At 45.3% G+C, this 27,515-nt stretch overlaps 1 protein-coding gene across 2 annotated transcripts in view; it reads left to right on the plus strand.

Moving 5' to 3' along the window:
* Window positions 1-3,520: 3,520 nt before the first annotated feature.
* The window catches only part of AMER1 (APC membrane recruitment protein 1), an 85,614-nt gene continuing 61,619 nt past the window's right edge, over window positions 3,521-27,515 (plus strand). Inside the window, exons 1-2 of one of the 2 annotated variants that reach the window (XM_059732785.1) lie at window positions 3,521-3,622; window positions 16,484-27,490. In XM_059732785.1, the coding sequence (XP_059588768.1) occupies window positions 16,578-20,060 (3,483 nt within the window). In that variant the 5' untranslated portion in view covers window positions 3,521-3,622; window positions 16,484-16,577 and the 3' untranslated portion in view covers window positions 20,061-27,490. Of the gene's footprint in view, window positions 3,623-16,483; window positions 27,491-27,515 lie in introns of those variants that run through there. The other variant, XR_009463987.1, reaches the window with a different exon arrangement.

Below are 27,515 nucleotides of genomic sequence, written 5' to 3' on the forward strand. Positions count from 1 at the left end.
ATGGCACATTAATGAACATGTAGACGTGCCCAGTGAGATCAGAAAGCAGCTTAATTTATTTAGTTTATCCAAGAGAAAGTTAAGAGGTGACTTGATCATACAGGTACCTATATGGGGAAGAGATTTCTGACAGCAAACTGCTCTTTAATCTAGTAGAAAAAGACATACCCTAACAAGCTCCAAAAGTTAGAACTGAAACCAGACAAATTCAGACTAACAATAAGGTGCAATTTCTTCACCATGAGGGTGATTAGGCACTGCAGCAACAACTTATTTAGAAATGTGGATTCTCCATCACTTGAAGCCTTAGTTCAAGATGAGATCACTCAGAAAGTACTGGTAATGCACTATGGCCTGTGTTACATAGGATGTCAGACTAGAGGACCAGAATGTTATCTGTTGACCTAAGATCTCTCAAATGTATTAAACCGAAGACACAAAGACTGTCAAGACCAAATATCCAAGCCCTTACTACTTATAACTAGTCTTCTTTGGCAATCCCTCGCAGTTGAGGCTGACTATCTTCCATAGCTGTCTTATCTGTGTGCCCAAAGATGGCTGATGAGTCCTGTCTAGGATTTACAGACTCTACCGCAGCTTGGACACGTGTTTCTGTGTAGGGTGAATAGTGCTGGATCCTTGCTTTGGTCTGTGACACGCTGTTTCTGCCATTCCCGCTTTTTCATCTCCTGCTGTTGTTGTGAGGTTTTGAAGTACTGAGATCCTTGCAGCAGACTCTTCCTCCGTTTGCGGTGGTCCTAGGCGATATTCTCCCACAAGTTGATATCAGTGTTGCATGTTTTTAGTTGGCCTTTGAGGATGTCCCTGAAGCACTTTCTCTACGCTCCTCTTAAGCTTACACCTTGGCTGAACTAGGAGAATAAAACTTGCTTCAAGAGTCGGACATCCAGATGACATGCCCAGCCCAGCAAAGTTGGTGTCAGATGTTCGTTGCCTCAGTACCCCTGGTATTTGCTTGCAGGAGGATACAAATGTTGGTGTGTCTCCACAGGTAATGTTGATGGTACTTCTCTAATAACTTTAGATGGCTCCTGTACATTGTCCATGTCTCAGATCTGTACAGCAAGGTGGAGATCATGACTACCTGATAAACCACGAGCTTGGTTTCAGATCTGGTGCTGTGATCTTCAAACACCTGTTTCTTCAGGCAACCGAAGACTGGGCTTGCACATCTGAGGCAATGTTGGGTTTCTTATAACTAGTAAGCAGCAGGCTGATAACAGTTGCTTGGCACTTATAGGTGGATATGGCAACATAAAGTTAGGCAGTGCAATATATATTTCCCTCCCAGTGGTTGGCCTCAGAAGCTACCACTCTCTCATGAACAGACTTAAGGCAGCATACTACCTCCTTTAGTTACCAGTAGCTTGTACCTCGGGTACCAGAAGTTCAGGGTTCATTCACTGATGACAACTAAATGACCACAGTGAGTCCGTAGAACTAATATGTTAACCAATAACCATATGATACATTTGATATCAAATCCTTATGTACTTGTCCAGATCCTGGAGACAGCCATTCATCTTTCTTAGAAGATAAATAACAGTTTATGTAGTCTTCTTGTCTGTCAGAGGAAAATTCAAATCCAACATCCTATCTGCTTTGAAATCTGCTTTGTATTGTAACAGTACCAAGAGGCAGCAGTCAAGACCAAGGCCCCCATTGTGCTAGGTGCTGTACATGAAAACACAGACCCAATCCAGAAGACCCCCTCCGCCTTGGGCTGTGATTGTACCAGCATTTGCTTAACTCTGCTGAATAAGCAGATCAACAAGAGTGCTCGTGGTAGTAAAGTTAAGTAAATGAAGAGATATTTACTGGGCTGGATCTTTGTACATTAAAGAATCCAAAGAAATCTGGTAATTATTATTATTGTTGTTAACAATAGGTTCAACAAGGTCAATGCAAAGTCCTGCACTTAGCACAGAACAATCCCATGTGCTGGTACAGGCTGGGGGCTGACTGGATAGGCAGCAGCTCTGCAGAAAAGGGTTACAGTGGACAATAAGCTGAATATGAGGAAAGAGTGTATGTACCCCCGTTGCCAAGAAGGCTAATGGCATACCAGGCTGCATTGGTAGCAGTGTTGCCAGTAGGTCAAGGGAAGTGATTATTCAGCACTGGTGAGGACACATCCGGAGTACTGTGTTCAGTTTTGACCCCCACTATAGAAAGGATGTAGACAAATTGGAGAGAGTCCAGCAGAGAGCAATAAATGGTGAGGGGGCTGGGGGATATGACTTCTGAGGAAAGACTGAGGGAACTGAGTGTATTTAGTATATTCTACAGGAGACTGAGAGGGGATTTAATAGCAGCCTTCAACTACCTGAAGTGGGGTTCGAAAGAGGATGGAGCTAGACTGTTCTCAGTGGTGACAGATGACAGAACAAGGAGCTAGGGTTTGGACTAGATGTGATCCCCTGAGGTCCCTTCCAACCCCAATTTTTTATGATTCTGTGATTCTAGAATAATAGTAACAACGATACTACTACTACTACTAAACATGCGTTGTACTTGTTGCACAGCATCCTTCATGAAAGGAGCTCAAACTATGGTAGGAGCATTCATTAAATTAACCTTACAGCAGCCACTTGAAGTAGGTAGTGTCTGGAGAAAGTGAAGTGACACGGTTTGTGTCAGGTCGTACCATGACTCAGGCACAGTCAGGAATGGAGACGAGGGGTCCTGGCTCCGTCGTTGCCTGCCTCTACCTGCTGCTCAACCCTGAGCCCTCTCTGTCAAAATCTCCACCTGAGCAACCAGGCAGCACAGAGGAGTGCTGATTGCCACCGCGCCCCGGCAGCCCCGCGGGAGGGTTTGGGGCATCCGTGGGGGACACAACCTCGTGGGTCGCCTTGGGGGCTGGTTTGGGTCAGAGGCAGCACCGGGCGCAGCCTGTGAAACGCTCCCGAGCCCGGCCTGGAGCCGCTGTGGCGGGTGGGGCAGCTTCATCTCCTTCAGTAGCACCCGGGGGCAGGGCTCAAGTGTTGGGGTAATTCTGCACCCGGGTTCAAGGGGGCGAGAGCAGGGGGTTAAACCCGCCCCTGCCGCTGGGCCGCAGTCCTGGCGCCTCCCTTGGGGGCAGCGCGGAGCCTGATGTGTGTGCGCCTCTACGTGTGTCTGTGCTCGTGTGTGCGTGTCTGTGTCGATGTTTGTGTGTGTCTGTGCTTGTGTGTCTACGTGTTTGTGTACGCGACTGCTTGTGTGTGTGCGCATGTGTGTCCGTGTTTGTGTGCGCACGCCTGTGCTTGTGTCTTGTATGTGCACACGTGTCTATGTGAGTCTGTGCTTGTGTGTGCCTGCTTGTGTATGTGTGTGTGTGCGTGCGCACGTGTCCGCACTTGCCCGTGTGTGCGCGCACGCGGGTGTGTCCCGGCCCGTGGGAGGGCTGCGGCCCCGCCCCGGGCGCGGATTGGCTGCACGGCCCGTCAGTCGCACTGGCCCCGCCCCGCGCGTGTGACGGCGCGTGTGCGTGTGTGACGGCGGCGGCGGCGGCGCGGGCCGGGCCGGGCCAGGCGGGCGGTTGCTCCGCGGGCGCCGGCGGCGGACAATGGCGGGCCCCGGCCTCCCCCTGGCGCGGCGCTGCGGCCCCCCCGGGCGGGTGAGTGCGGGCCGGGCCGGGCGCGGAGCCGGGTGGGCGCTGCCATAAGCGCGGCCTGGGCCGGGAGGGGGAGGTCGCAGGTCCCGGCCCGGCCCGGCCCGGCCCGCTCGGGGGCGCTGGTAGCGGCTGTGGCCGCCTTTGTGTGCGGGGCTCCGCTCAGCCTGTGCTGCGACCTTCCCAGACCTGTCTGTCCACCTGTGTCCCTGTCTGTCCGCCTGCCTCGAGCCCTGCATCGTTTGTACCCACCTGTATCCGTATGTTTACCCGCCCCTGTACCACGGATCTACGTAGCTCTGTGACTTACCTGTATCCTTACATTGATCTACCTACCGATCTCCTTGCGTCCCCCTGTCCTGTAAGTCCCTGGCGTTGAGACTGAACCTGATGGCCCTTGCCCCTTTCTCCTCCAGTTCGTAGCCAAACCCGCAGTCCGTCTCCTCAGGCTGTAGCCCCCCCCCGAAACAAGACTGGCCAGATGATGGTTCAAACCGTGGGTCTGTTTTGCGCGGTCTCCTGTAGCGAGCCGGGGCAGGGAGCGGGCTGGTACGACTAGTGCTGTTTCCACGCTTCCTTTCTCCGTTGCAGCCTCCAGCATTTAAGGTCAAGAAAGTTGTGAATTTAAGGTCTGGGAAGTTGCCTTGGGTCAGCCGAGTCTCTTGGGGTTAGCCTGGTCTGTCTGTGCGGGAAATGAGGGGTTTGAATTTAAGGTCTAGGACCTTGCCTTAACCCCTCAGTTGAGTGTGTTAAGGGAACATTTTCCTGGCATCGGCTGGGGAAAATGAGGCCGGGAGAAGCTGTACTTGCTTATCCTTGAGCACTGAATGAGCCTCTCCGATGTGGAAAAAGAAGCCCTGTCTGCCTGACTTGCCAGTACTGCAGTTTCCTTCCCCCTTAAACTTGTCCCATGTAAACACTTATTAACACGCTTGCTTTTGATTCCACAGGCAGATATTTAAATATCATTGTTCTGCTCTCTTATCTATTTCTCCTGAGTTAATTCTCCAAAATATTTCAGTGTCTCTTTCTGACACTGTTCCTTGTCATTGTGTGAGAAGGTTTGACGTGGTGATTTGGGGGGAACTCCTTCACGGTAGGATCGCCTATAAATGCAAGGGGACTAGACTCTGTGGCCCAAAAGGCCCTTTCCAGTCTTGGGTTTCTAACAGTCAAGCTTGATCTCAAGTGCTTAGCAGTGTGACTCATGGAGGCAAACCACTACTTTTAATTTTCAGATGCTGGGTTGAAAAAAATGGCCAGGTCCTGTTGTTTAGAGCAATGTCTAAATTGGGAGGGTGACCTGAAATTCGCTTGCAGAAATACTAGATTTATTGGACTCTTGTTTAAAGACACTATAGTTCATGTTCTGCTTAAATGCGTTCCTATAGACCAGCTGTAATGTCCTCTGGAAGGGGGAGTTAGTGCCCACATTTCAGGTAATAATTCTGATGGTAGTCACCCGACTTCATTGCATGCCACTTCGGAAGATGGGGACTTTTCACTGACAGTAGTAGTTCTGACACTTCTTACCAAGTTGATTATCAGTACCAGTCATTCCTAGTAGGGTACCCACATTTAAATGCTAAAAATTCCACAAAATAGTGTTGTCCTCCAACTTCTCTTTGGAAGGAAGAAAACATGTCAAAATATTGTAGCAATGCAAACATCTAAGGCAAATCTTGGCCTCCGTATTTGTATCCTATGATGTGTAATATGTAACCTCAAGAATTTAGGAATTTTCATGGTTTGTAGCATCAAGCTCAGTGTTGATATGAGCAGGACTTTACTTTGTTGACAACAAGGACAGTTGTGCCTGTTTTTGCTAGAGCTAAGTGTGGTTCCTAATGCTTTGGGCTACCAGGTAAATTGTAGAGGGAACCTGGTGATGGGATGAGAAACTTTAAGGTTTTGCCAGACTGCCAGGAACCAAGATGGGCCGTTCTGTCTTATTTTGTTGCTGAGAAGGTTGTTTTGCAGGCTATAGTGGAACAATTCATATAATTTGAACTAAGCCAAGTAGATGCTGCCCATCTTTGCTGGTTGTCAAAGCCTCGATAAGCTCTTGCTTCAGTTCACTGCAGAGTGAAGTCTGCTTCTTCTCGACTGTTCTATGAAATAGGCTGATTATAAGCTGCTTTGCTTGTTTTAAGCCCTTTCCCCACCCCCACCCCAATCTTTTTTTGTTAGGATTGAACCATTTGAAGCTGTTGCTCATTTTAGTGTTCCTGAGACCATCTGTCTGACATGATGCCACAGAATTGTTTGCTTTGATGACTCTAATATATCAGATAAAGGGTAGGTGTTTGTGAGCTCAGTGTGTATCCTCACTATATGACCAGAGCAGGTGGAGGACCTTGCTTGAGGCCTGCTAAGTTTGGGCTCAAAGTTGTATAAAAGCCTGCAGGCCAGGAAGAGGAAAAAAAAAAAAAGGTTGATTTAAGTTTTGTTGTTAACTCAGACATGTTTCCAAACCTCTTTGGGACACGTGTCCCATTGTACTTCTCAACTGATACTTCAAAGTGGCTTCTAATACTGAATTTAGCTCCAAACATCATTCTCTTTTGCCAAAATTAGGTGTCACCCAGCAAGGACTAGAATACAGTATTTTTAAATAAAGTGTGCACTGTGCCAGGTCCTGCATATTAACTGAATATTTCATTGAGTTCCTCAGTTAATGTTGATTTTGTACTTTCTGGGCATGATCATATATAGGAGCCTGTGTATTACTTTTTTAGCTTGTGTAGGAGTTAAGTTACTTGACAGTCATTTTGTTGTTTGCTTGTATTTCTGTTTGCTATTAATGGGATCTAAGTAATTCATTTGAGATCCAAAGTACTGGATATCCAGATCCCTGGCTTTGATTTGAAACTTACTGGGTTTGGGTTTTTTTGCTTTTATTGTAATGATTCTTTTCTGATTTTTGCTTCTTTAAGTGATTGTGGGAAGGACACAGGATTGTTTTACTTGGTCTTCTGACCTTTATGCAAACCACACTGAACAGCAGAGAACAGACACAGAAGCCATGCATTAGGAGGTTGTGAATGGGGAGAGGCAGAGGAATGCATATGTAAGAGGAATCTGCTTTCCAGTTCTGTAGCAGACTAATGGAGGCGTTGGGAGCTCTTCAGGAATAGCTGTTACATTTACACTATGCTTGTAAAAATATTCACTCACAAATGTAACATGCTTACTACTTGCAACTACAGTGTGATGTAAATGAGTAGAGTGTAAGCAAGAGTAGATGACATGTGACTTAACTCTTGAGGTTTGATTCCTCTCTTACCTTTAAAGAGATCCATGAGTTAATGGGTGTTCTCAATTCCCCTTCAGCCAGGTGATAGATATCAGGATAGAGAAATAAAACCAGCTTTGGGGGTGGAGATCGGAGCCTGGGAGGCAGCAAGAGGAACTCTTGTTTTTCATGGGGTTTTTTCCTCATCCTCACCTGTCTGATGCTAAAACATTATGAACATGAAATAGTTGGCTTTTTTAAAACAAGTGCATTTTAGAGCTTGGGAAATTGCTAGGCTGAAAGCTGCTTTGATTGGATTTTTCTGTTTACACATAACATGGACAGTGAACTTAACTGAAACCCCACCCAACAACCTACTTCCCACTGTGGTCAGGATCTGGGGGAAGTTCACTGTTCCTATCTCTGACTTCCCTGATACTGAGATGCTAGACCAGGGCCCAAGTACTGCAAATGGCTTTTTGATGGGCACTTACCTTATGGGAATTGGACAGAAGCCCCCCACCACTCATTCATGTGAGGCCACAACACTGTGCTTTGTTTGTAACTCCATCCCATCACAACCAAACAGGGCTGAATCCATAAGCAGGAGTTGGAAGGTCTTGTTTCTTCCTCCCTGAGCCATCCAATCTGCATTTTTCCCTTCTTTTCCAATATAGGTTTATTTCTAACATTCTCTTTGGAAGCAATATAGATTTCATTTAAAAGACAATTTTGATCTTATTGTTTTAGAGGGAACACATATCTAAACTTTAGCCAGGGCATTATATGACAAGGCAGACCGCTGTCCTGGCATCTCAGGAACTTCCTGGAGAGACTTGGTATGTCTCTTTTAAAAAGAAAAAAAACATCAGTCGTAACATTTGTTTTATAACTAACAGATGACAAATGTCTGTCTGAGATGCAGGCGTAGTCCTCAGGCAAGTAAGGCCGTGTCTAAATCCACAAGATGTAACACTTTAATTACCAGTATACCAAGATAGCTTAAAGCAATAAAACGCCCTTTGCAGATGCTAGACCAGTTGAACCCTTCTGGAAATAGCTATTCTAGTTAAAGACGGTTAAGACCCCTTTTATAGTGATGTAACTGATGATACTAGGGGGGAAACTGCCTCTAAGCAAGGCAGATATAGTGATATCAAACTTATTTAGATTATAATGTTTTAAGTTGCCCCTTTGGAGGTAGTTTTATGAAGGGTTGGTAATACTCTGGTACTCCAACACATTTTCTATTGCAAGAGGTTTTCAGAGTTTATTAATGAAGGTAACTTATGCAACAGTTTATTTTAGGTCTTGTGGAAGCATGTTTTAGCAGGTTCACATCTGTCAGTATCGACCCCTACGAGAGTCTCTCTCAAAGCGTTAATGGCTCAAATAAATAATCTCTGTAATGTGCTGTTGCTTTGCACACTGCTTCTGGAATTTGTGTCTGATTTATTGGAGGGGGGGAGTGATATTTTTGTGTCTGTCACATAGAGCGCCTAATCTGTCTCTTGCATGAGCATGCACAAAGTCCTATGTCCTGTGGAGTAGGCTGGATTTAATTTATATGGGGAGATGTCCAGAAATATTCGGCTCTGCCTCTTGCTTTCCAGCCCTAACCCCCGCCTCCTGAATCCCTATCTCTTTCTGCCCTTCCCGCTTTGCTGTTTGCTGTATCCTAATATGGTAAAATCAGGGACCTACTTAATTTGCAGTTTCATGGATTTCACAGAAGCCACAAAATCCAGGATTGTCTGCAAAATCCATAAAATCAACAAAAAGCCCCACCTTTATTTTTCTTAAGTGTTGGCTCCCCAGTGGTCCTCACTGCTTGGAAGAGAAGGCACTGGCTGGTGGGGCAGCACTAAGGGCAGCAGACAAGATAGTGGACACCCCCTCATTCCTTCTCCCCCCTCCAGGGCCGCTCTGCCAGTCAGGGCTGTGAGGCAGGGCAGCCAGCAGCAATCAAGATGATGGCCACCCCCTTGTCCCGTGTCCCCCCCCCCCCCCCCCCCCCCCCCGGGTCCTCTCTGCCAATCACTGAAATCAGGGCTGCAGTGAAATGCTTGCAAAATTTGGCTCTGCGCACCATGAGGGGGCTGTGAAAAACCCTTTGTCTCGCAGTGATTTAGGTAGGTCTCTAGGTATAATCAGTCCGGCATATCTAATTTGTTTTGTCATCAAATTCAGTTGTTGTGGTCCCCCTGGAGGGTTGGAGAGTACTTGCTTTTGGGTGTTTGGCAACCAGGTGAAAAAGGAAGTTCTTTGGTACTGTGGAGGAGCCGTCTCTCTCCTTTCTCCCCCTTTGGGGTGGGCTAAGGGTGGGCAGGACTTGTAGGGTTTAAACTCCTCATTTTCTCCATCTTTCCCAAAAAATCCTGGTTGCTAGTTCCTGCCCTATTAACTCCTTCTCTTGTATCTACATTCCACTCTGATGGAGAAAAAGGTCAGCAGTGAAATAATTAAGTGTTGGCATTTCAAACTATCCTTGATGGGGTTCAGAGCAGTATCACAAATGAGATTAAAGGGATCCCGGCTTTCTGAACAGTCTGTGAGCTTGGGGTGATGTTGCTGCATTTCATCACTTCTGAGTGAGAAACAGTTGTTTTAAATGAAAATTGGAGCATGATTAAGTGCTCTTTATGCAACTGAATTGTCTTTTTATATGTGGGGTCCTCATATGGAAGTTTATTTTAGGATTGTGAGGCCTGGTCTACACCTAAGCTAACTGTGTTGATCAACAAAGTTGTGACATACATTTGCTTCATTATCAAAGATATGCATACTTGTAAAAACTTCAGCGGTAATGGAGTTGTATCCGTATAACTGATAAAGCTTATTTTCACACACCATAGAGAAGTAGCACTCCTTTAACTCTAGGATGGAGAAAGGTAGTTAGAAGTGTTAGTCTGAAGTCAGGCAGAAGGCAGGACACAGTGGTACCTTGTAGGTCTCTCTGAATTAGTCTCTAAGGGCGCCTGTACACAAGCAGTGATGCTGCTCCGATGTACCATAGCACGTCAGAGTAGGCTTGATTAATCGAGTCTGCAGGAGCATGGTAATTACCGTGCTGCAGCATCTTATGTATTAGCATCCCCATGCTTAAAAAATGGCGTGGGGGTGCTTTAACTAAAGCTCATTCAACAAGCTTTTAGGGCCATTTTGGTTGGGGCTGCCCTGTGATTCTTCCCCACTGCCAGTGCCACCACCCCATGGGCCTGAGGCAGCCTGGAGGTGGTGCGGTGTGGCAGCAGTGGGCAGGAGCCCCCAGCACAGGCTCTGGGCAGCTACAGCCAGAAGGGCCCTGGAAGCAGTGTGTGCGCCTGCTGCTGTGTCCTGCTTTTGCTGCTCATCATGGGCAGGACCACCTCTCTTTCCACCTTCCCTCCCCCCCCACTGTCCTGCACCTCCAGCATTGTCCCGCAGCTTACACCAGCTGCCAGCCTGTGTGTTGGAAGTAGCACCAAGCGGGCACTGGCATCAGCTGCGGATGCAGGCAGCTGGTTCCTACTGGGGATCAGGGTGTCCTCCTTGGTCTGCGGGTAACAATGCTGTGTCAATTGTGATCCCAGGCAGTCACCCTAGTCCCCGGCAGGAACTTGCAGACAGCATCCACAGCTCATGCAAGTGTGTACCCAGCGCTGCTTTTGGTGTGCGGGGCAGCTGTGGATGGGGCTGGGATGTGCCCGCCTGCCATCACTATGCCGCAGCTGGAGCTGCCAGCTCCCTATGGGCTGGATCTTATGATTTTGCAGCTGCTGACCTGCATGCCAGACGTAATCAGTTTGCAGGCCAAATCCAGCCCACGGGCTGTATTTTGTCCACTACTGTTTTAGGTTCTTATCTTTACTTTGATATAGATTCCTTTGCAGCTTTGAGAAATTCCTTAATTCATCATGTCTCATAAGGTAGGGATGATGGTAGTCTTCCCTCCCTGGCAGTTGGGAGAATTAATTGGTCATCCTCTGAGTGTGAATCCTTGCTTATTGCAAGTTCTTCACTGGGAACCTGCACTTGGATGGGGGCAGCAGGCAGGCAACATTGGTCCCTGCTTGGTGGGGGCTAAAAGGCAGCTGGGGAAGACTCTAGCTGACCCCCTAGATGGAACCCTGCTGCGTCCCCTTCCCACTTCCCCTCCTGTCCCTCCCCTCCTTCATCCCACTTGCCCTGCCAATCAGTGGGCCCCAGACCCTGCAAAATCAGGCCTAGGGGCTGTACAGGAACCAGGAAATTGCTAGCCCCCTCGTGCTCAGCCCTCTGCCACCCCAGCCCTGTCAGAGAGGGCCCCCAGTTGTCCCCAGGCCTTGTTTACCCCAAGGGCTGCAGGAGGCAAAGTGAGCATGAGCCAGCAGTGGCTGGTCTCAGATTCTCAGGCCGTGCCCACTTCACCTCCCGCTCTGGACAGGGCTTAGGGTTTTGTGCCCTTTTTGCAAGCAGCTTCTTGCAGGCTGGAACTCTGCCAGCCGGTGGAGAAGGGGAAACCTGTAGTTTTCGGCTTTAAAAGGGAAAATCTGCATTTTTCTCCTTTAAGAGGGAAAATGCATATTTTTCCTCAGGAAACAAAACCGGGATCATTGCTAATAATCTGCTGCTACATAATGAATGGCTATAGCAGACCTGTTTGCTATAGAAAGTGTAATTTTACATGAAGGAGACTGATTTGACAAGCTAAGATGTGATGTATTAAAGAAGTAAAATGGGTGACATCTTCTTGAGCCTCTGGGGTGCAGAGAGGCAGGGAGCTTTCCTTACCTTTCAAACATCACAGCTATCAAAATAAGCAAGCCTGGATTAATTTTTTAACTTTCCTAGCAAAGCTCTAAGAGCCCAGCTTGATCCCTTACCACTGACAGAGGCACTTTCTTTGCAAAAATTGGGAGAAAAAAAATCTTTTGCAACTTGCCACTGTAGTTAAGGGTGTGTCTGCACTCTAGATCTGGGGCTTGCAGACTGGATCCAACCCACGGATGCGGGAATTCTTCATCATTTGGTGGCAGAAGGCTTTGGCTGTGGGTGTTCACCATGTGCCCCTGCAGGGACAAGCAGCAATGGCTGAGTGCTAGGGTGCCTGCCCAGCCACTTGCCTCTAACCCGGGGTGGGGTCATTCTGGCTTCAGCTGAAAAAGGTTGCCTGTGCTTGCTCTGTTGACTGTGGATCTTTGCCACAGTTAGGAGCATCTGTATAAGGACATTTTTCTCGGTTGCAGCATGATCAAACAAGTTCACCTATAAGGGTAATACTTTCCTTGTTTCTTTCTGTGCTGTAGGAGAAAGAAAATTGTTTTCTACATAGTGGATGGGAAATACTAGAGAGGTATAGAGACTTGCTTTGTCCAGTGAGGACCCTTTCATGAAGGGGGTTTCTAGATACTTTTGTACAAATAATTTGGAAAATTAGAACACCCCAGTTAAAGTAGGTAAGATTTAGATGATCTCCCCCATTAAGTATTAATAAAGCCATTCCTTATGATGGGATACATGAGATTTACGTTCCTGTTACCAGCCCTAACATTATTTCTACCATCAGTACACTTTCATCCATGGTAGCAGTGCTGGTACGACTACTACAGAGATCTTCAGGCAGTTTCTGGTGTTTTAAGCTACCATGTTACTTTGAATGAGTTAGTCTTGATGACTGTGGCTGAGTTTATTCCACTCTAGGATAAACAGATCTAGGCTGAAAAAAGCCCAGTGCACAGGGCAGATGAGGTGCTTTTTGTCAGCATGTTTGCTGTTGTTTTTCCTATTCCCTTTCTCTGTTAATATTTTTGTCCCTGCTAATCATATTTTTCTAGTGTCTATAAATATCCCTGTGGTTACAGTTGCGGGTGTGAGTTGATCTCAGTACTGAGAGTGCCAAAACGAACTTTTATAATGCTTTTCTTTATTTTTGCAAGGTTTCTTATTCTTTTCTTTTCTTTTTTTTTAATTTTGCTTCTGTGCCACTTGCAACAGGAAAATATATTTTATTGTAAGACTGGAACATTTTCTTAGCAATGTTGTCTGCCCCAAGGGACTTTTTCATTAAGTTGTGTTCTTGAAGTAGCCTTCCCAGATGATCTAATATGAAGCAGAATTCTAGTGAAAAAAGTTATTTTTTTAACTGGGACTTATTTGAGGCAACTTGGGTCAATTTTAACCTGCTAGTTAAGGTAAAAATGTTAAAAATCATGAGATACTTATGTTGCAGGGGTTTAGGTTGTAGTGGTGTTGGTCTAAGGACATAGGCAGACAAGGTTCCTGTCTAATAAAAGATATCAAATTCACCCAAGGAACCTTGTCTGCCTGAGATACTTATAGGCCTTTCTGGAAGTTTTTTGTGCTTAAATGACTTCTGTATATTTGATTATTGAGCCTAAAGGGTCCATTTGAGTTGGGTTTTCAAGATTTACTTCACAATGATGAGGACTAGAAACTCCTTTATTTTTTTTCTTTCCTAAATGGAAGATGGTTTTCTTACCTAATTATAAGATAGGGCTTTAAAATTGAGGGAGTTGCCAACAGAGATTTAGGTGGAGTCTTTTTTTTTTTTTCTGTGAAAACAAGCTGCTAAGGCATTCAACCTTTCATATCCAGATGAGGTTTAGAGTTGGTTTAAGACTGATCTAATATCTGGGTTAAGATTAGATGATGATCTTGCCAACTGCTCTCATGAGCTTTAAACTGGATAAAAGGTCCCTTTTGTTCTTTTGAATATCAGAGCTGTAGAGGTGGCTTCTATCCAAGAACTGATTGCACAATCACCACCATCCCTAATTGCACTTCAGAAGGCCTTAAATCTGAGCCTAGAGTTTTGATCAATTTGTTGTTCTTCAGAGGACTGGTGACTGAGCAGCCACCTTTTCAATAGAAATTGCTCATTGCAAGAGGCATATACTCTTTGCCATAGCTTTTTGTTTCCCTTTGAGCAAGCTGGGTATTATTAATACCATATTTACTCAAGTATAAGATGACCCTGACTATAAGACAACCCCCCTCATACTTAGCTTCCACGTATAGAAAATTAATAAACTTGGTATAATTTTCCAGAATCTGAGTATTAGAGGGGTGTCTTGACTCTTCCTCTCTGCCCCACCGCTTCCCCTTCCCACTGCTACAGCAGGGAAAGCAGTGGCTGGGACGGGAGGGGTTGGGTGGTCCCCTGCCCTTTGCTCCACCCACTTTTTTTTCCACTGCAGCCTTCCTACCACCTCCACACCACCCATGCCCAGCTCCCCACAGCCTCTCCCTCTTCCCCCCACCAACACCCCAGTTTCTGCTTTTCCCCCCCCCACAACTTCCCAGCCTCTGCCTCTTCCCTTCCCACACTCCTTTACTGTCAGATGCTGCTTGGGCTACTCCTTCCTGGAGTGCGGCACGTGGAAGCTCAGTCCTTGCTTGGCCATGCAGCAGTGTAGGGGCTGCTGATTGGCCAGACAGGAGGAAAGCGTTTTCATGTGCTCTGTGCCTGGGAGAGACCCCAGCCCAAGCCAGAGCTGAGCTGTGCCTGACAGCAACGGGGAGGGAAGGGTTTGGGGGGAGAGGGGGGGCAGAAGCTGCAGAGGGGAATTGGAGGGGTAGGAAGCTTCTGTGGGTCTGATCCTGGCCCCTACCCAGGCTCAGGGCCAGAGTCAGAGCTACAGCAGCTGCCTGCTCCCCCCTCCTCTTTGCATGCAACTATAAGACGAGGGGCACCCCCCCCCCCCAGCATGCTGATTGCGGGGGACAATCTTGTCTTATATTTGAGTCAATACACTATTACTGCTTAGCTTTCTCTCTTCTCCCCCTCCTCCTTCAAACCGCCAAGACTTCAGAATCGGAGGTCCTGTGCTTGCCTTGGAGGATTCCTGAGCTAACTGCAAAGCATGGTTGGGGTGTGATAGGTCTGAAGGAAAAAGTGGTATATGTTTTGACAAGACTTAGCCTCTGGAAAACAAAGTTGTCTCTTTAAATTTCACTCCACCCTTTCTATTCCTGCTTTGGTAGTTGGGCATTGGTCAGGGGTTAAAAGGGAGGAAAGAGCATTATCTTGCAACATAATAATGTTGTTAATCACAACTTCCTTTTGTGACCTCTGACTTCAAAGCATTTGCTTGTCACTTGACAAGCTTCTAGACTGGGTGGTATGTGGCTGTTCTGTGTAGGTCATAAAACCGTGCTTTCCTATTGAGTATCTTTAAAGGTATCCATAAAACTAGCCAGATAGGCATATAGATATAATTCCTTCCCCCTCATCCCACTTTCCACCTCCATCAGCAGGATGAACCTGAGGAGCAGAGCAGTTGAATTGTCCAAGGTCACACAGCACAGCTAGAAATACTGCTTAATGGCTGCTTAAAAGCTTTAATACTGTAGAAGTATTGGTCTGTTGTACGGAAGGGGTATGCCTGTGTAGAGACATGTTAAAGGGTTGTCTGTACCTTTGCCTGTACTTTCAGTGTCTGTATGAATGCCTGTCTATTCTGACATACTGCCCTTGCCTGCCAGAGTCTATAGTAGTAGGGGGAGAAGAGTTCAATGTTACAAATAGCTGGCTTTGGTCTACAATGTTCTAGTAACCATTATTTTAATATAATTACAGGCTGTCACCATCTGTTTTCTTAACTGCTAATTTTTGTCAGCAGGGTGAACACACCAAGGTTGTCATTAATAAAAGAAGCAAATAAACATTCTTATTTTCTCCAGGCCCAGATTCCCCAAAGACTTGAGAACAAATCTTTCTTCTCAGGTTTTGCCCTTGAGTCACAGCAATGAAGAGCCCATGTTTTGGGTGTGTTTGTCATATAGGATCTTTATTTAAACTCCATGAAAAGCTTTTCTGGCCTCATACCAGAAAAATTCTAAGCTGCAGGCAGAAGAAGCCAGCAGTGCATTACAATTTTCATTGGATTTATTCTCTCTCCCATTCTCACCCCTGCAAAAGATATCTTTTTTTTATTGATGTCAAGCCAGCATCAGATTAAAACCTTTCTCTGGTGTTCCTGAGCTAATCTCATCAGGGAGGTTTGTATTGAACTGCTTTTTAATACAATTTTCACTCTTCTGAAAGATGTTTTAGAAACAACTGAAATCTAGTACAAAAAATGTTCCCTTTACTCAGATGTGCAGCATAATTGTTAAGGATTGCTTATTGATTTGGTTCATTGTGTAAATATTTAATAAAAGGTACAGCCAGAGGATACTGGAACATTTTTCATGGTGAAATGAGTCTGGAGAGTCAGTCCACTTCTTTGTGGAGATGAATACATGTGTATTCACATATGGACACACTCCCACCCACCCACCTTCCAACTAGGCCTGGCTGACAGCTTGGAGCCTGGAAGCAAGGTGAATGAATCGGAGAGTGCAAACCTTCTTATATGCCAAATACCATCTCACAGCTGTTCAAACTGAAGAGACACTACTGCTGTGGTATGGATGAAACGGAGGCTTACCACGCTAGCATCCCAGCAGTCATCATTGCCATTATATTCATCCGAGGAGTAAGAACAAAAGGAACTAATATACAAAGTCGGTTGCGGTGGTCTCACTAGTTAGTGTTTCAGCTCTTGTTGTGAATGTGCCTAAGCTCTTGTTGCATCTATTCAGAATATTTCCAAGCCAAGCACTGATTTTGTGTTTCTCTTCTCTCTCTCTCTGTCTCTTCACTTTAGATCAATTACCATGCTTTGGTCCACATGCTCTGAAGAAGATTCTGCTGTCAGGGTCTTGGTTTTCAGCTAAATACACCTGGGCCTAACAGCTGCCATGGAAACAAGCTGCACAGAGGAGGCAGGCAGAACCAGCACTCCATCTGTGGTCTGTAGGCACCTTGAGGGAGGTGACCCCCTGCAGCAGGAGGAGAATGGAGCAGCTGACTGTCTGTCTGAGCGGAGCGATGCTTCTGCTGCAGCTCAGGAACAACAGCAGCAGCAAGCGCCCCCTGGCAAGCTGAAAAAGACTGCTTTCAAGCTGTTTGGGGGGAAGAGGAGCATATGCACCCTACCAAGCTTCTTTGGAGGAAAAACCAAAGGCCAAGGGAAGGGAGCTTCCAAAAAGGGTCTCAGTAAGAGTAAGACGCATGACGGGATCAGCGATGTTGCATGTGAAGATGGCAGAGGGGGGCATTTGGAGGGTCCCTTGAATGGGGGCACAAACTCACACCCGTGCCAGCTGCCGAGCTCTCAAAGTGCTCATACAGCAATAGATGCCAGCTTCAGGTTTGATTTCAGCAGGCGGGAGAGCTCTCCACCAGGGAGCACAGAAGGTTTTGAGAAGAAGTCCAACGGGGACAAATCGTTGTCTTTGCCTAGGCCCAAGAAAGGACTGAAGGGGCTTTTTAACAGTATCCGGCGACACAGAAAGAACAAAACTGCTGAGCCTGAAAAGGCGGGGCCGCATGAGTGGGTTGGAGAGGTTAGAGATGGAGAGCAAACTAGCAAAACACGAGGAACAGGGGCTGAACCCCAGCGAGCCTCTGAGGTGGAGAGTTCAAGGGGAGATCCTCTTTCTGCAGCATGCACTGGAAACTTGGTTGGAAACTGTTGCCTGTCATCCAGCCTTAGAGAAGCCACTGAGTCAGAGTGGCTGGTAGCTGAGAAATGTAGCTTGGAAGGCAATGGAGCAGTAGCGCCTGTGAGCAAAGACTGTGTTCTAGATATGAAATCTGAGGTAGAGGCTATTGTTTGTGCAGAGCCAGGCTACAGCAGCCTTCCTGATGTCCTCCATTCAGATTACATAGAAAATGATCCCCCATCTGAACACTCAGGAGATCAGCTCAGCTTGATGTTTGGGGATGTCACTTCCCTTAAAAGTTTCGATTCACTCACTGGGTGTGGAGACATCATTGCTGAGCCAGATATTGAGAGCATTGCTGAGAGCACAATCTCTGTGGAGCGCAGCAGAGATGCTGCCAAGAGGAGTTCATGTCTTGTCACGTACCAGGGAGGAGGGGAGGAGATGGCCATGCCTGAGGAGATAGAGGAGTACCTCCATCAGATGTGGGAAGGAACCACTGAGGTGGACAGTAGCTATGAAGCCAGTCTTCCTCATCTCATGAACAGTCATGAGCCACAGGGAGTGAATAGCAAGCTGGAAGCTCATGGCTTGTGCATGGAGGGAGCCCACCCATACACTGGTGGGGTGGTAGATGACGTAGAGCTCTTAACACCACAGAGTGACCAGCAAGAATCTGCCCCTAATAGCGATGAGGGTTATTATGACTCTACCACACCTGGTCCAGAGGATGAAGCTGGGGATGGGCTTGGTGAAGGCAAGAAGGACCGTCTCCCAAGAGACAGTTATAGCGGTGATGCACTTTATGAGTTTTATGAGCCTGATGACACCTTGATGAGCCCCTCCCAGGGGGATGAATCCTTATTCGAGGGCAAAGCATCTCATCCAGACATCTTCAGCTGCTTCTTGGACTTCACTCTCCCTGCTGAGAAGAACCTGATGCAACTGGCAGGGCAGAAAAACAGAGTGATGGAAACTGAGGAAGAGAGGCTGGCTGCCATTCAGAAACAGCTGTTGTATTGGGAGCTGCAGAGGGAACCGGTCTTGAAACGCCTGGATGTTCCAAGCAAAGATAAATGTGCCAGGGAAAAGCAATATATTGAATGTAAAACTAGAGCAGCCAACTTAATTGGCAAAAATCAGAGTTGCCTTGGAAGTGAACAAGTTGGTCCTCAAGCCTCAAACAGAAGTGTAAACAGTGGGGTTTCTCTGTCCAGACTTGAAAATTCAGAGTGGAGGGATTTTCAAGGGACACTATATCCAGAGAAGTTTTGCAATGGCCAAAAAGCACAAGGAAGTTGCCTTATTGAGCTCATGAAAAACAATTCTGTGTTTGATTCTGATCTGGATCATACAGTGTTTGGAGGACTTGTCCACAGTGGATTAGCCCCAGCCAAAACGGTGACCTACCCCAGCTACAGAACACATGACCATGATGGTTGCTTGCAAAATGAGAACCACAGTGGTGTGGAAAATAGCCCCAGAGAGCCCCAGACAGAAAGTGAATGTGAACCTGAGCATGCTGTTAACTTTTCTCAAGCTCTGGTGGAGTTCACCAGCAGCGGGACTCTGTTTTCTAGCCTTTCTGAAAGTCTTGGTAGCTCTGACTCTGGTTCTTCCTTCACTCAGAACCTTCCTGTCCTTCCAACCATGGTCACTTTTGATATTGTCGATGTGGAGCAGGAAGGTGAGGGGGAATGTGAGCAGCACCTGGAGATGAACACAGATGAGGACATTGCTGCATCCTTTGAGGCCTTTGATGACAGCTATGTGCAGAAGGAGTCCTTTGCTGAATGTGACGAGAGAATGTTCCCAGGGTATCCCCACAGCTCTTTCCAGAGCTGCAACTGGGGAGTAGCCAGCCTTCCCCGTCACCTGCGCCTTCATGGATTGAGCCCTTCCATGCCAGCACCTCTCTCCGTCAACAGAAGGAGCAGGTCGCTTGACACTGAGAGCTTGGAGTTTGAACTTGCAGACTTGCAACTCTCCAAAAATGGCCTTAAGCCTTGTCAGCTCTGGTCTAAAAGGGACAGCAGCAAAAAGGACTTTGATGGATCCCTGCTGAGCAGAAGCAAGGAGAGCACTCCTCCCTCTCCTTCAGATGGAAGAGAAGCTGATGGTGTTCTGGCGTGGCCAGCTTTGCAGTGTGTGCAGTACAATGCTGAGTGTTCCTCTGGAGCGGTGACAGAATGGGGCTGTGCTCCAGCTGTCGTAGAAAGCAACTGGGATACATCTGAGCAGTCGGAAGTGGATTCTCCATTTGTGTCCCTTGCACGGAGCAATGCCTTGGAGACTCTGGACAGGAGGCCCCAGGATATGGAACCCAATAACCCAATGCTTCAGTCCCCCAGACACATGGTCAGGCCATCCAGTTTACCTCTGCAGATTGATACGAGACAGTCCCAAGTCGTGTCTAGCTCCTATAGGTACCATGGGGAAAACATGGCCAAAAAGCTTGCTCTTGTGTTACCTTTGGGAGAAAAAGGGACTGACTTACCTCAGAGCTTCAGTTTCACTCAGTCCCCTGAGAAACCAGCAAAGTGCAAACCTGTTGGTGTTACTCAAGGAATACCCCAGCTTCACGATGACAACGCTGAGACCTTAAAACTCCCAGCCTGCTTTGCTGAGCATTATGGAAGCCCTAGTGCCGACCTGCTGAAAGGGAGAGCTTCGCATGGGAACCCGCTGCCCATTAGCTGTAAAAGCACTTCAGTGAATGTAACGGTAGCCAAATAGCCAACAACACAGGGGTGAGGGGGGTAGGGTTTAGGGTTCACTTTTCAGGGAGGGAGAAGGCAAACTTCCAGGAGTGATTTTTAATTTAGAATTGGGCCGACAAAGATGAACTCTTTTCTCTTGCGGCTGAAGTAGGGTGCAGCAAAGTGACAGTGCTGCTAGCACTCTGCACGGCTTTGGGTGCTTTATGTGTGTTTTGTACAAGCAAGCTCCTAGATTCCTAGACTACCACTGAGACGCCCTGGTTCAGCATGTACCACTCTTCGGTTGAATATAATACACAATGCAGAATGCATACTAGTCTCAGTACATAACACTGTCACTGCTGGAATAAAAATCTGGAAGCAGACAAATCTTTAGTACATCAGGCTAGTTTTTGGCAGCTTTTAATTAAAGGGACACCATCAGCTTCTAAAAATCAAAGCTTTTTTTCCCCTGAATTTTCTTTAAAATATGAAGCTGCTTTAACAGAAAAGTAAGAAAGATGAGTAATAAATAATATTTTCGTCATTTATTTGCTTTGTGCATTGGACAGCACTTGATATTCTCTCAGTTTTATCCACTGTAGAGTCATTTCTCTCTGTTTATGTGACATGCAGAGATAAGGATGAGAGAGGAAAAATAGGTAGATGTGGTGGTAAAATCACAGATCATCCTGGGACTTACTTCAGAGACCTAGAATGACTTAATTGGCGATAGTCAAGAAAAGGGAAATAAATTCTCTGAAAATGTCCATTAAAAGAATAGGGTTGGGGGGGAATTGGAATTCTTTTGGCAAGTTTTGATTTCCTTTCCTGCTCCTTTCCAGTGGAGAAAGGAAAGTACGGGAGGCGAAGGGAATTTCAGCCGAAATGAGAGTGTTCCTGTAAATGTTTTCATTTTGGTTTAAAAAAAATCCTCCACCCCTTCACTCCAGCTCCCTCTGCTGTGAGGAGCTTTGATTTTTCAGCCAGCTCTACTTTTTTATTGACTAGATTTCATGTTGATGATGTCCCTTTAAGAACAAAATGTTCACCCATTTATTTCTTTTGAAGTGATCACACTTCATAGAGTAGAACCTTCCCTGTGTGCATTCCCCGCCCCAGCCTCCTCTCCCCCACCTTAACGTGAATATTTGTTTTTTTAAATAAGCTAAATTGACTCATGCCTGTAGCTGTTTAGTTGCAGATGCTGTTACTTTTCTTCAAAAGGAAGTTTTGTGTTAGGGATTTTTATTTTCTTGCATAAATGCATACAAGGAGAGTATTCTGTTAATTGGAATACGAGGTGTAACACAGCCTAAATTAGGCTTCAGAATTTCTCTTCCTCACACCTGGAGGAAATGAAAAAGCTGGATATACTGCCACTCTTCTTCATCTGTTGTTTTTCTAGGTTTTTTGCTCCTACACCTTGCAGGAAAGGTTGAGGAATGAAAGCAAGCTGTGGAGAGATGCACTTTGCTCTGAGGAGGTCTTTGGTTGCATGGATGAGAGAGCTATCTGAGGCACCTGCTTCAGGCTCTTGGAGCACAGACTCCAAGGAGTCTTCTGTGTCCTTGTCAGTCTTGAATTACATGATTTTGGTTTCTTAAAATAGATTTCTCTTCTTCCTAACTGACTTGCTAAGTGTCCCTATGCTTCTATCAGTGTTACATGCTTTGACTTAATTTGGTTAATGGTGAACTGCAGAGCATTTAAAAATGCCCTTTTCTGCTTCTGTCATGCAAAAATACTTTCTTTAATGGCTTAAAAATAACTGCAGTTTTTTAAATTGGGTCTTCCTTTGCCTGGAGGCTTTTGCAAAATCTTTTGGAGGATCTGAATAGTGAAGTTACACAGCTGTCACTTCTCTTGTGTACCAACTTCATCTGATACCCATTTTCAAGCCCTGTATAGATGCTGGTCAGAATGTATAACCTGGCTACAGTTCTTCTGGCCCATAACCTAATTACAACCAGGGTTCTGAATTGCAGTGTAGACTGGGTCTTAATGTTTCTTCCTACCTGGGCTATAAGTCAGTCCCATACTGATTTAGAGTTGTACTCTTCACTGGCTTAGCGAACAGCTGAGAACATCTCTGCAATCATTGCATTGGTACTAGTAGTTAGGCATGAAATACAGACTCCCTGGTGAAAGAGGCACGTGAGGGTCTAATATGTCATATGGAAAAGACACCTTCATGGGGCTGCTGCTGTGCATATGTGAAGGAGCATTGAAGGACAGAACAATAGCCATGCTCTTTGTTTGGCTCTTCACTTCAAAAAAAAAAAAAAGCAGCTAAGAACAGAGAACACCTAGTTCTGTATTTATATGCTGTATTATATCTTAATTCTTCAGTGTTACCGTGTTGGTTGCACTGCTGAGTGTTACCCTCTAGGACCCATTGTGTCCCATTCTTCAGTGCACACTGCACAACTATACAACCGCACTGTAATAAACAAGATTGCATGGGACAAATTCAACCCTGAGAGTATGGGCAGACATATTATTACTGCCAGGTTAAAAGGTGCAGGAATTTACTGTATGAAGGCCAACTCTCTGTTTAGCTTTCTTCTTTGGCTTTCTACAGGACAAGAGTATTCACACTGGTACAGCAAAGCCTCTTCTCTTTTATATCTTGCAATAATTAATTCATTTGCTGATGTCCTTAAACTGGTCATCTGTAACTGAGAGCTTATTCGTTACTGCACTAAATCAGTGTCCTTGGTGCTTTACAATCTGACAGTCTTACGTGAAAAGGCAAAGAAATAGCAAAGGGAGCGACCTTGGCTTCAGGCGCATTCCTTTTCTGAACTGGGAATAAAATCCAATTGAAGGCAGCCTTTAAGTTGTCCTAAATCAGGGCCTAGCATATCAATCACCAGAATCTCAAGTAGAAATGGCACTAACTCCAACAGTTAAATTTGGGGCACATTCCAAACCAGACCCTAACTTCATAGATCTGATCCACTTCTTCACCTGCTGTAGGTCACAAATAAATTTCTGCTGACAAGAGCAAAGAGAATACAGGCAAGCATTCCCAATAGTCACCTTTTTGTCTTGGTTAAAGCAACAGCCTCTTACTGAATTCTTTTTTTGAGCATGTCACCAAAGGCATCTTGTGGGGATGGGGTTTTGTTTTGTGTTTTTGTTTCTCAATGATGTGGCCTTTGCCAAGGTTTGGGTGAAACATTAAAGCGTCTCAGTGCTAAAAAGAATGTTCAGTTACAGATGCATGTCTCTAATAAGCATTTTGGTTGTAGGTATGTAATGGAAAGACTTAATGCAAGCGGTTTCAATACACTAATGTGTGAAAGCAATACAGTTAGGACTTGATAATCTGACTTCATACCAAAGGTTTTCTTCTTACTGTGATTTAGACTCTTTAACAGAGAAAATACGTGACATTGACAAAAGTTACACATTTCTGAAATATGCAAGTGTTAATTAATTTGGAGGATTATTGAAATATTCTGCTCCATGAGCCCAAAGATAAAAGAAAAGTACGTTTTGTTTAATTCAAATTGGGAAGAAGGTGTTACACAATGAGATCTCCTAATGCTACTAAAATTTTTGTCCATCAAGGGATAAATAAGACCAGGTCTTCCATAATGATGATACACTTTTTGATGTTTCTACTAAAATCGTAAAAAGGGTCATAGATTTTATTTGAAGGTAAAAAAGCTTGTGGTGGGTTGAAGTGACAAGCAACAATTTCTTAAGTGCTTGTTTATAAAGCAAATGGCATTTCTGAACTCAGTTTCAAATTCTGACGTATTTCCTTAATAACCCTTTAAGTTCTGCTGTAAAAGTGAGAGGAATTAAATCCATTATGGAATCTCAAGATCACCTATTTCATTGTGGGCGTGGGAGCCTGCTACAGGTTTTCAGAGTATGCTTCTGCTCCTGACTTCATTCAGTGTCAGAGCAGACTATGGGTATGAGCTGGTGGGTCTTGCCATTTTCCTGAGGGAGACCTCTCTAACTGCAGAGTTGAAGCAGTTGGTGGTCCTATTACAAATCTCTCTCCCCATCCCCCAATTTACCCTTTTCCTTTCTTCCTCCTTCCCACTTCCATGAGAAAAGAGATCTTGGCATGATGAGGTAGATTGAGAATCATCTCTTACTCTTAATTAATTGGTAGTATAATTGATCACTTACCAGCCATAGTAGCCTCTCTTTAAAAGTAAGACTTAAACACTTAAGGATTTTTTAATCCAGTTAATATTGGCCAAATGCATGTCAAATTGGAGGGATGGACCCTGCGGATGCATCTGCTTTTCTATGCATAGGGTCTGCAACATCCCCAAAAGCTCTTCCGAGGCTTGGGTTTCTGGTGTGGGCTCTTAAACCTACAGCATTTACCAGTTTGAATTAAGCCCTTTGGCCAGAACTGTCGACCTGGGTTCCATATAAAATACAACTTAGTAGGAGCGCTCTGTCTTTTCTGTTAGAGCTGTTAGCATTCAACACATTGCAGAATCAAGTCATCTCGTCTTTATCTGGTTAAATGTGGAGTCACGTTTTGGCACCAAGTTGCTAAGTATCAGTTTAGATTTTAGTAAGAGTAGGGTCTACTGAGCCGGTCATCAACTGTCAGAAGTCAGGAATTGTCTGTCCAAGGCATTAAAAATAGCAGGATTGTACCAAGCAGTGGCACTTGCACAAAATGTTTTGCTATCACATGGCTAACTATGGCAGTTTTAAACCACTGACATTCAGGTCAGACTACCAAGTTGTGCTGTATTGCGTTTTTATATGCATATGAAAATGGTCAATTTTATCTATTTTTGTATAGTTTTGCATTTTATATTCATGGAGAAATTTTATGGACTGTTGTTTTACTTGTGTATTTTATGTTAAAATGGTGTGGTTTACAGTTTCGATGGAGAAAAAGCAAATGCTGCTGCTACCACTGCCACCACCTGTGCAATGAAGAAACCATCTTGCTTCTAAAATCCTTGTGTCATGTGCTATTCAACTTTATACTGAGGGCTTATTCTGAAGATCAGAAGCCTGCCAACCCCCCCACACACCTTCTGTGGGTACTACTAAAATGTTTGTTTAATACTGGTTTGTCACTCTTGTCAAGTGCTGTCTTAGTTTTGTTTTGAATCTGAGTTTGTGGACTGTATTGATCACTTTCCAAGAGTATTGTTGACTATTTTTTTAAATTTAGAAATCAGGGGGGTTTGTTTTTGTGTATGTGGGTTTTGTTTCTGTTTGAACCCTTTTATATCTGATTTCTGAAAGGGAATTTTATTAAGTAACTGCCTGTCTTGGAGTGGAAATCATGTTCTTTGTTGCCCTGTGATATTTTAATTGAAACTGTTGGGAAAAGCTCCTACCAAAAGTCTGGTTTCAGTTGAGTCAGTCTTGGGATTTTGAATATTCACCTGGGGCCCTAGTCAGATGCCATCAGTGTACTACTGCTGCCTGCGGCCCTCTCCCCTTGGGAAAGGGCATGATGGGGTAGCTAGCTGCCAGCTGGTTTACTGGAGAAGAGAGAAACCCACAGAATAGAGTAGGTGGGTCTTTTCCTCACTGGAGCGAAGCTGCTACTACTAGAAGAGGAAGTGAAGGAGGCAGTAGCTGCTGCATCTACACAGTCCTGTCCTCCCTGCCGGGCTGAGCTACAAGGGTATTGCCAGCCCTGCTTTAGCCCATCAGGAGCAACAATCTTTGCTGCCTGTTTGTTACCTAGTGCAAGAAGTTTTTCCTGTTCCCTGTCGCTATAGGGTAGCCTCTTTCATCTGGTCTCCAATCAAAATTGGACTAGAGGGATTTCCTGACTTCTGCTTCTGCTCTATCAACTCCTGCACTAGTCTCATACCTTAACAGCCCCAGAGGTCTGCTGTCTTCTCAACACTGTTCTAGGAAAACCTTCACCAATTATAGTTAGGGGCCCACTTCATTCGCAGTTTCATGGATTTCATGGAATATGTGAAAACAACAACAAAAAAATTAAAAATAAAATGCTGTCTCTCAAGTGGAAGCCAGCGGTCCTTGCTGCTGGGAGAGCAAGTGCCGGCTGGTGGGGTACCATGACAGCTGCCCCATTGTCTCTCCCTCCCTGCTGGCACCTTTTTGCCAGTCAGTGCCAAAGGACGGGATGACAAAGGGCAGCCAGTAATCAAGATGGCAGTCACCCCCTCGTCCCTCCCCACTCCCCCAGGCCCTCTGCCAATCAGCACCAAGGGGTGGAACCACTGAAATGTGCAAAATTGGTTCTCCGTGCCAGGTGTGGACCGTGAAAAACCCTTAGTCTCCCTGTGATTTAAGTAGGTCCCTAATTATGGTAACTATGCTGTTCATTTTAAGAGCCCCAGAATCTTTCACTTAGTGGCTGCTCTTAGTTTAAAGGAGCACTGCCATAAGTTAGGGCCTGAAATATAGTTCCTGATGCATTGTAGGGAACTGTAGTTTTTTTGTTTTAATTGAGGTTGTTCATAAGTGCATCCCTGTCAGGTTTTGGAAACCCACTCTCAATAGCAGCAGAATGGTGTATGAGGATCAGAAAGTGAAGTGAGCTTTCAAACAGGAAGTGAAATTGACTCACTTCTGTTCAGTCTCCAAGCTGAGTGCAAAAGATGAAGTGGTGAAAGCTAAATTATGAAAAAGGGAAAGCTGTGATTCAGCCACAGATGCTTGCTGTGCATGAGGGTTTTTTGATGTCTTTTAATTAAATGACTCCTTAAGCAGACAGTGTTCCTTTTAATTTTTTTTTTCTTAAATGGATTTTGCTTCTGTTTCTGAATTGCAAAGTGGGCGGAAATCTAATTTGCAAACATTCCTGGGGTGTTTTGACCAACACTTCATTTTAACATTCCCTGAACTTAATTTTGAAGCTATGTAATCTCATGCAGTTAAGTGTTTGCTGAGATCACTCTGCTCTGCACTGCTGTATTCTCCTGCAAGTTAGGGAAGGAGAAGACCCATCAATGTATCCAAATAGTCTCCCTGCTAGTGCAGGATAGTTCCTTCCAAAGCATCATCGAGTGCCCTCTTTTCTTTAACATTCCAGCAAGGTGCCAAGTCACTTGTTCCTCTTCCTTGCATCCTCCACACTTCTATCTCATCTAGCAGCAAATAAATGAACAAAACTCAGCTGGGGTAAATCTAGGGATAGAGGGATGCATATGTCCTTTACAGAGAAGTGAACCATTGGCCAAGTCTTCCTCGGCTCTCCTTGATGCCAGTTGCAGAACCAAATGTTTCTACAAATAATTTCAGTACAACTTGGAACCTTTGAAGGCTATGCACAGCTTGATCCACTCAAGGGCAGTTGGTTTCTCCCTTGCCCCTTTTAGATATTTTAGTTGAGTTCACACTTTTCTTTTCTTTTTGCCCCTTTCTTGTCCTCATGGCTACTGGTTCTTAAACTTTTTAATGTATTTACTGTGTTTTAAAATGAATGTTCCTTTCACTGAATTCTAATGAATAAACTTCAGGTTTCTAGAGAACATCTTAAAATGTCTTGGTGTGTTTTTTGTGTTGG

This window comes from Alligator mississippiensis, chromosome 8 (genome assembly GCF_030867095.1).
Source record: "Alligator mississippiensis isolate rAllMis1 chromosome 8, rAllMis1, whole genome shotgun sequence".
NCBI lineage: Eukaryota > Metazoa > Chordata > Crocodylia > Alligatoridae > Alligator > Alligator mississippiensis.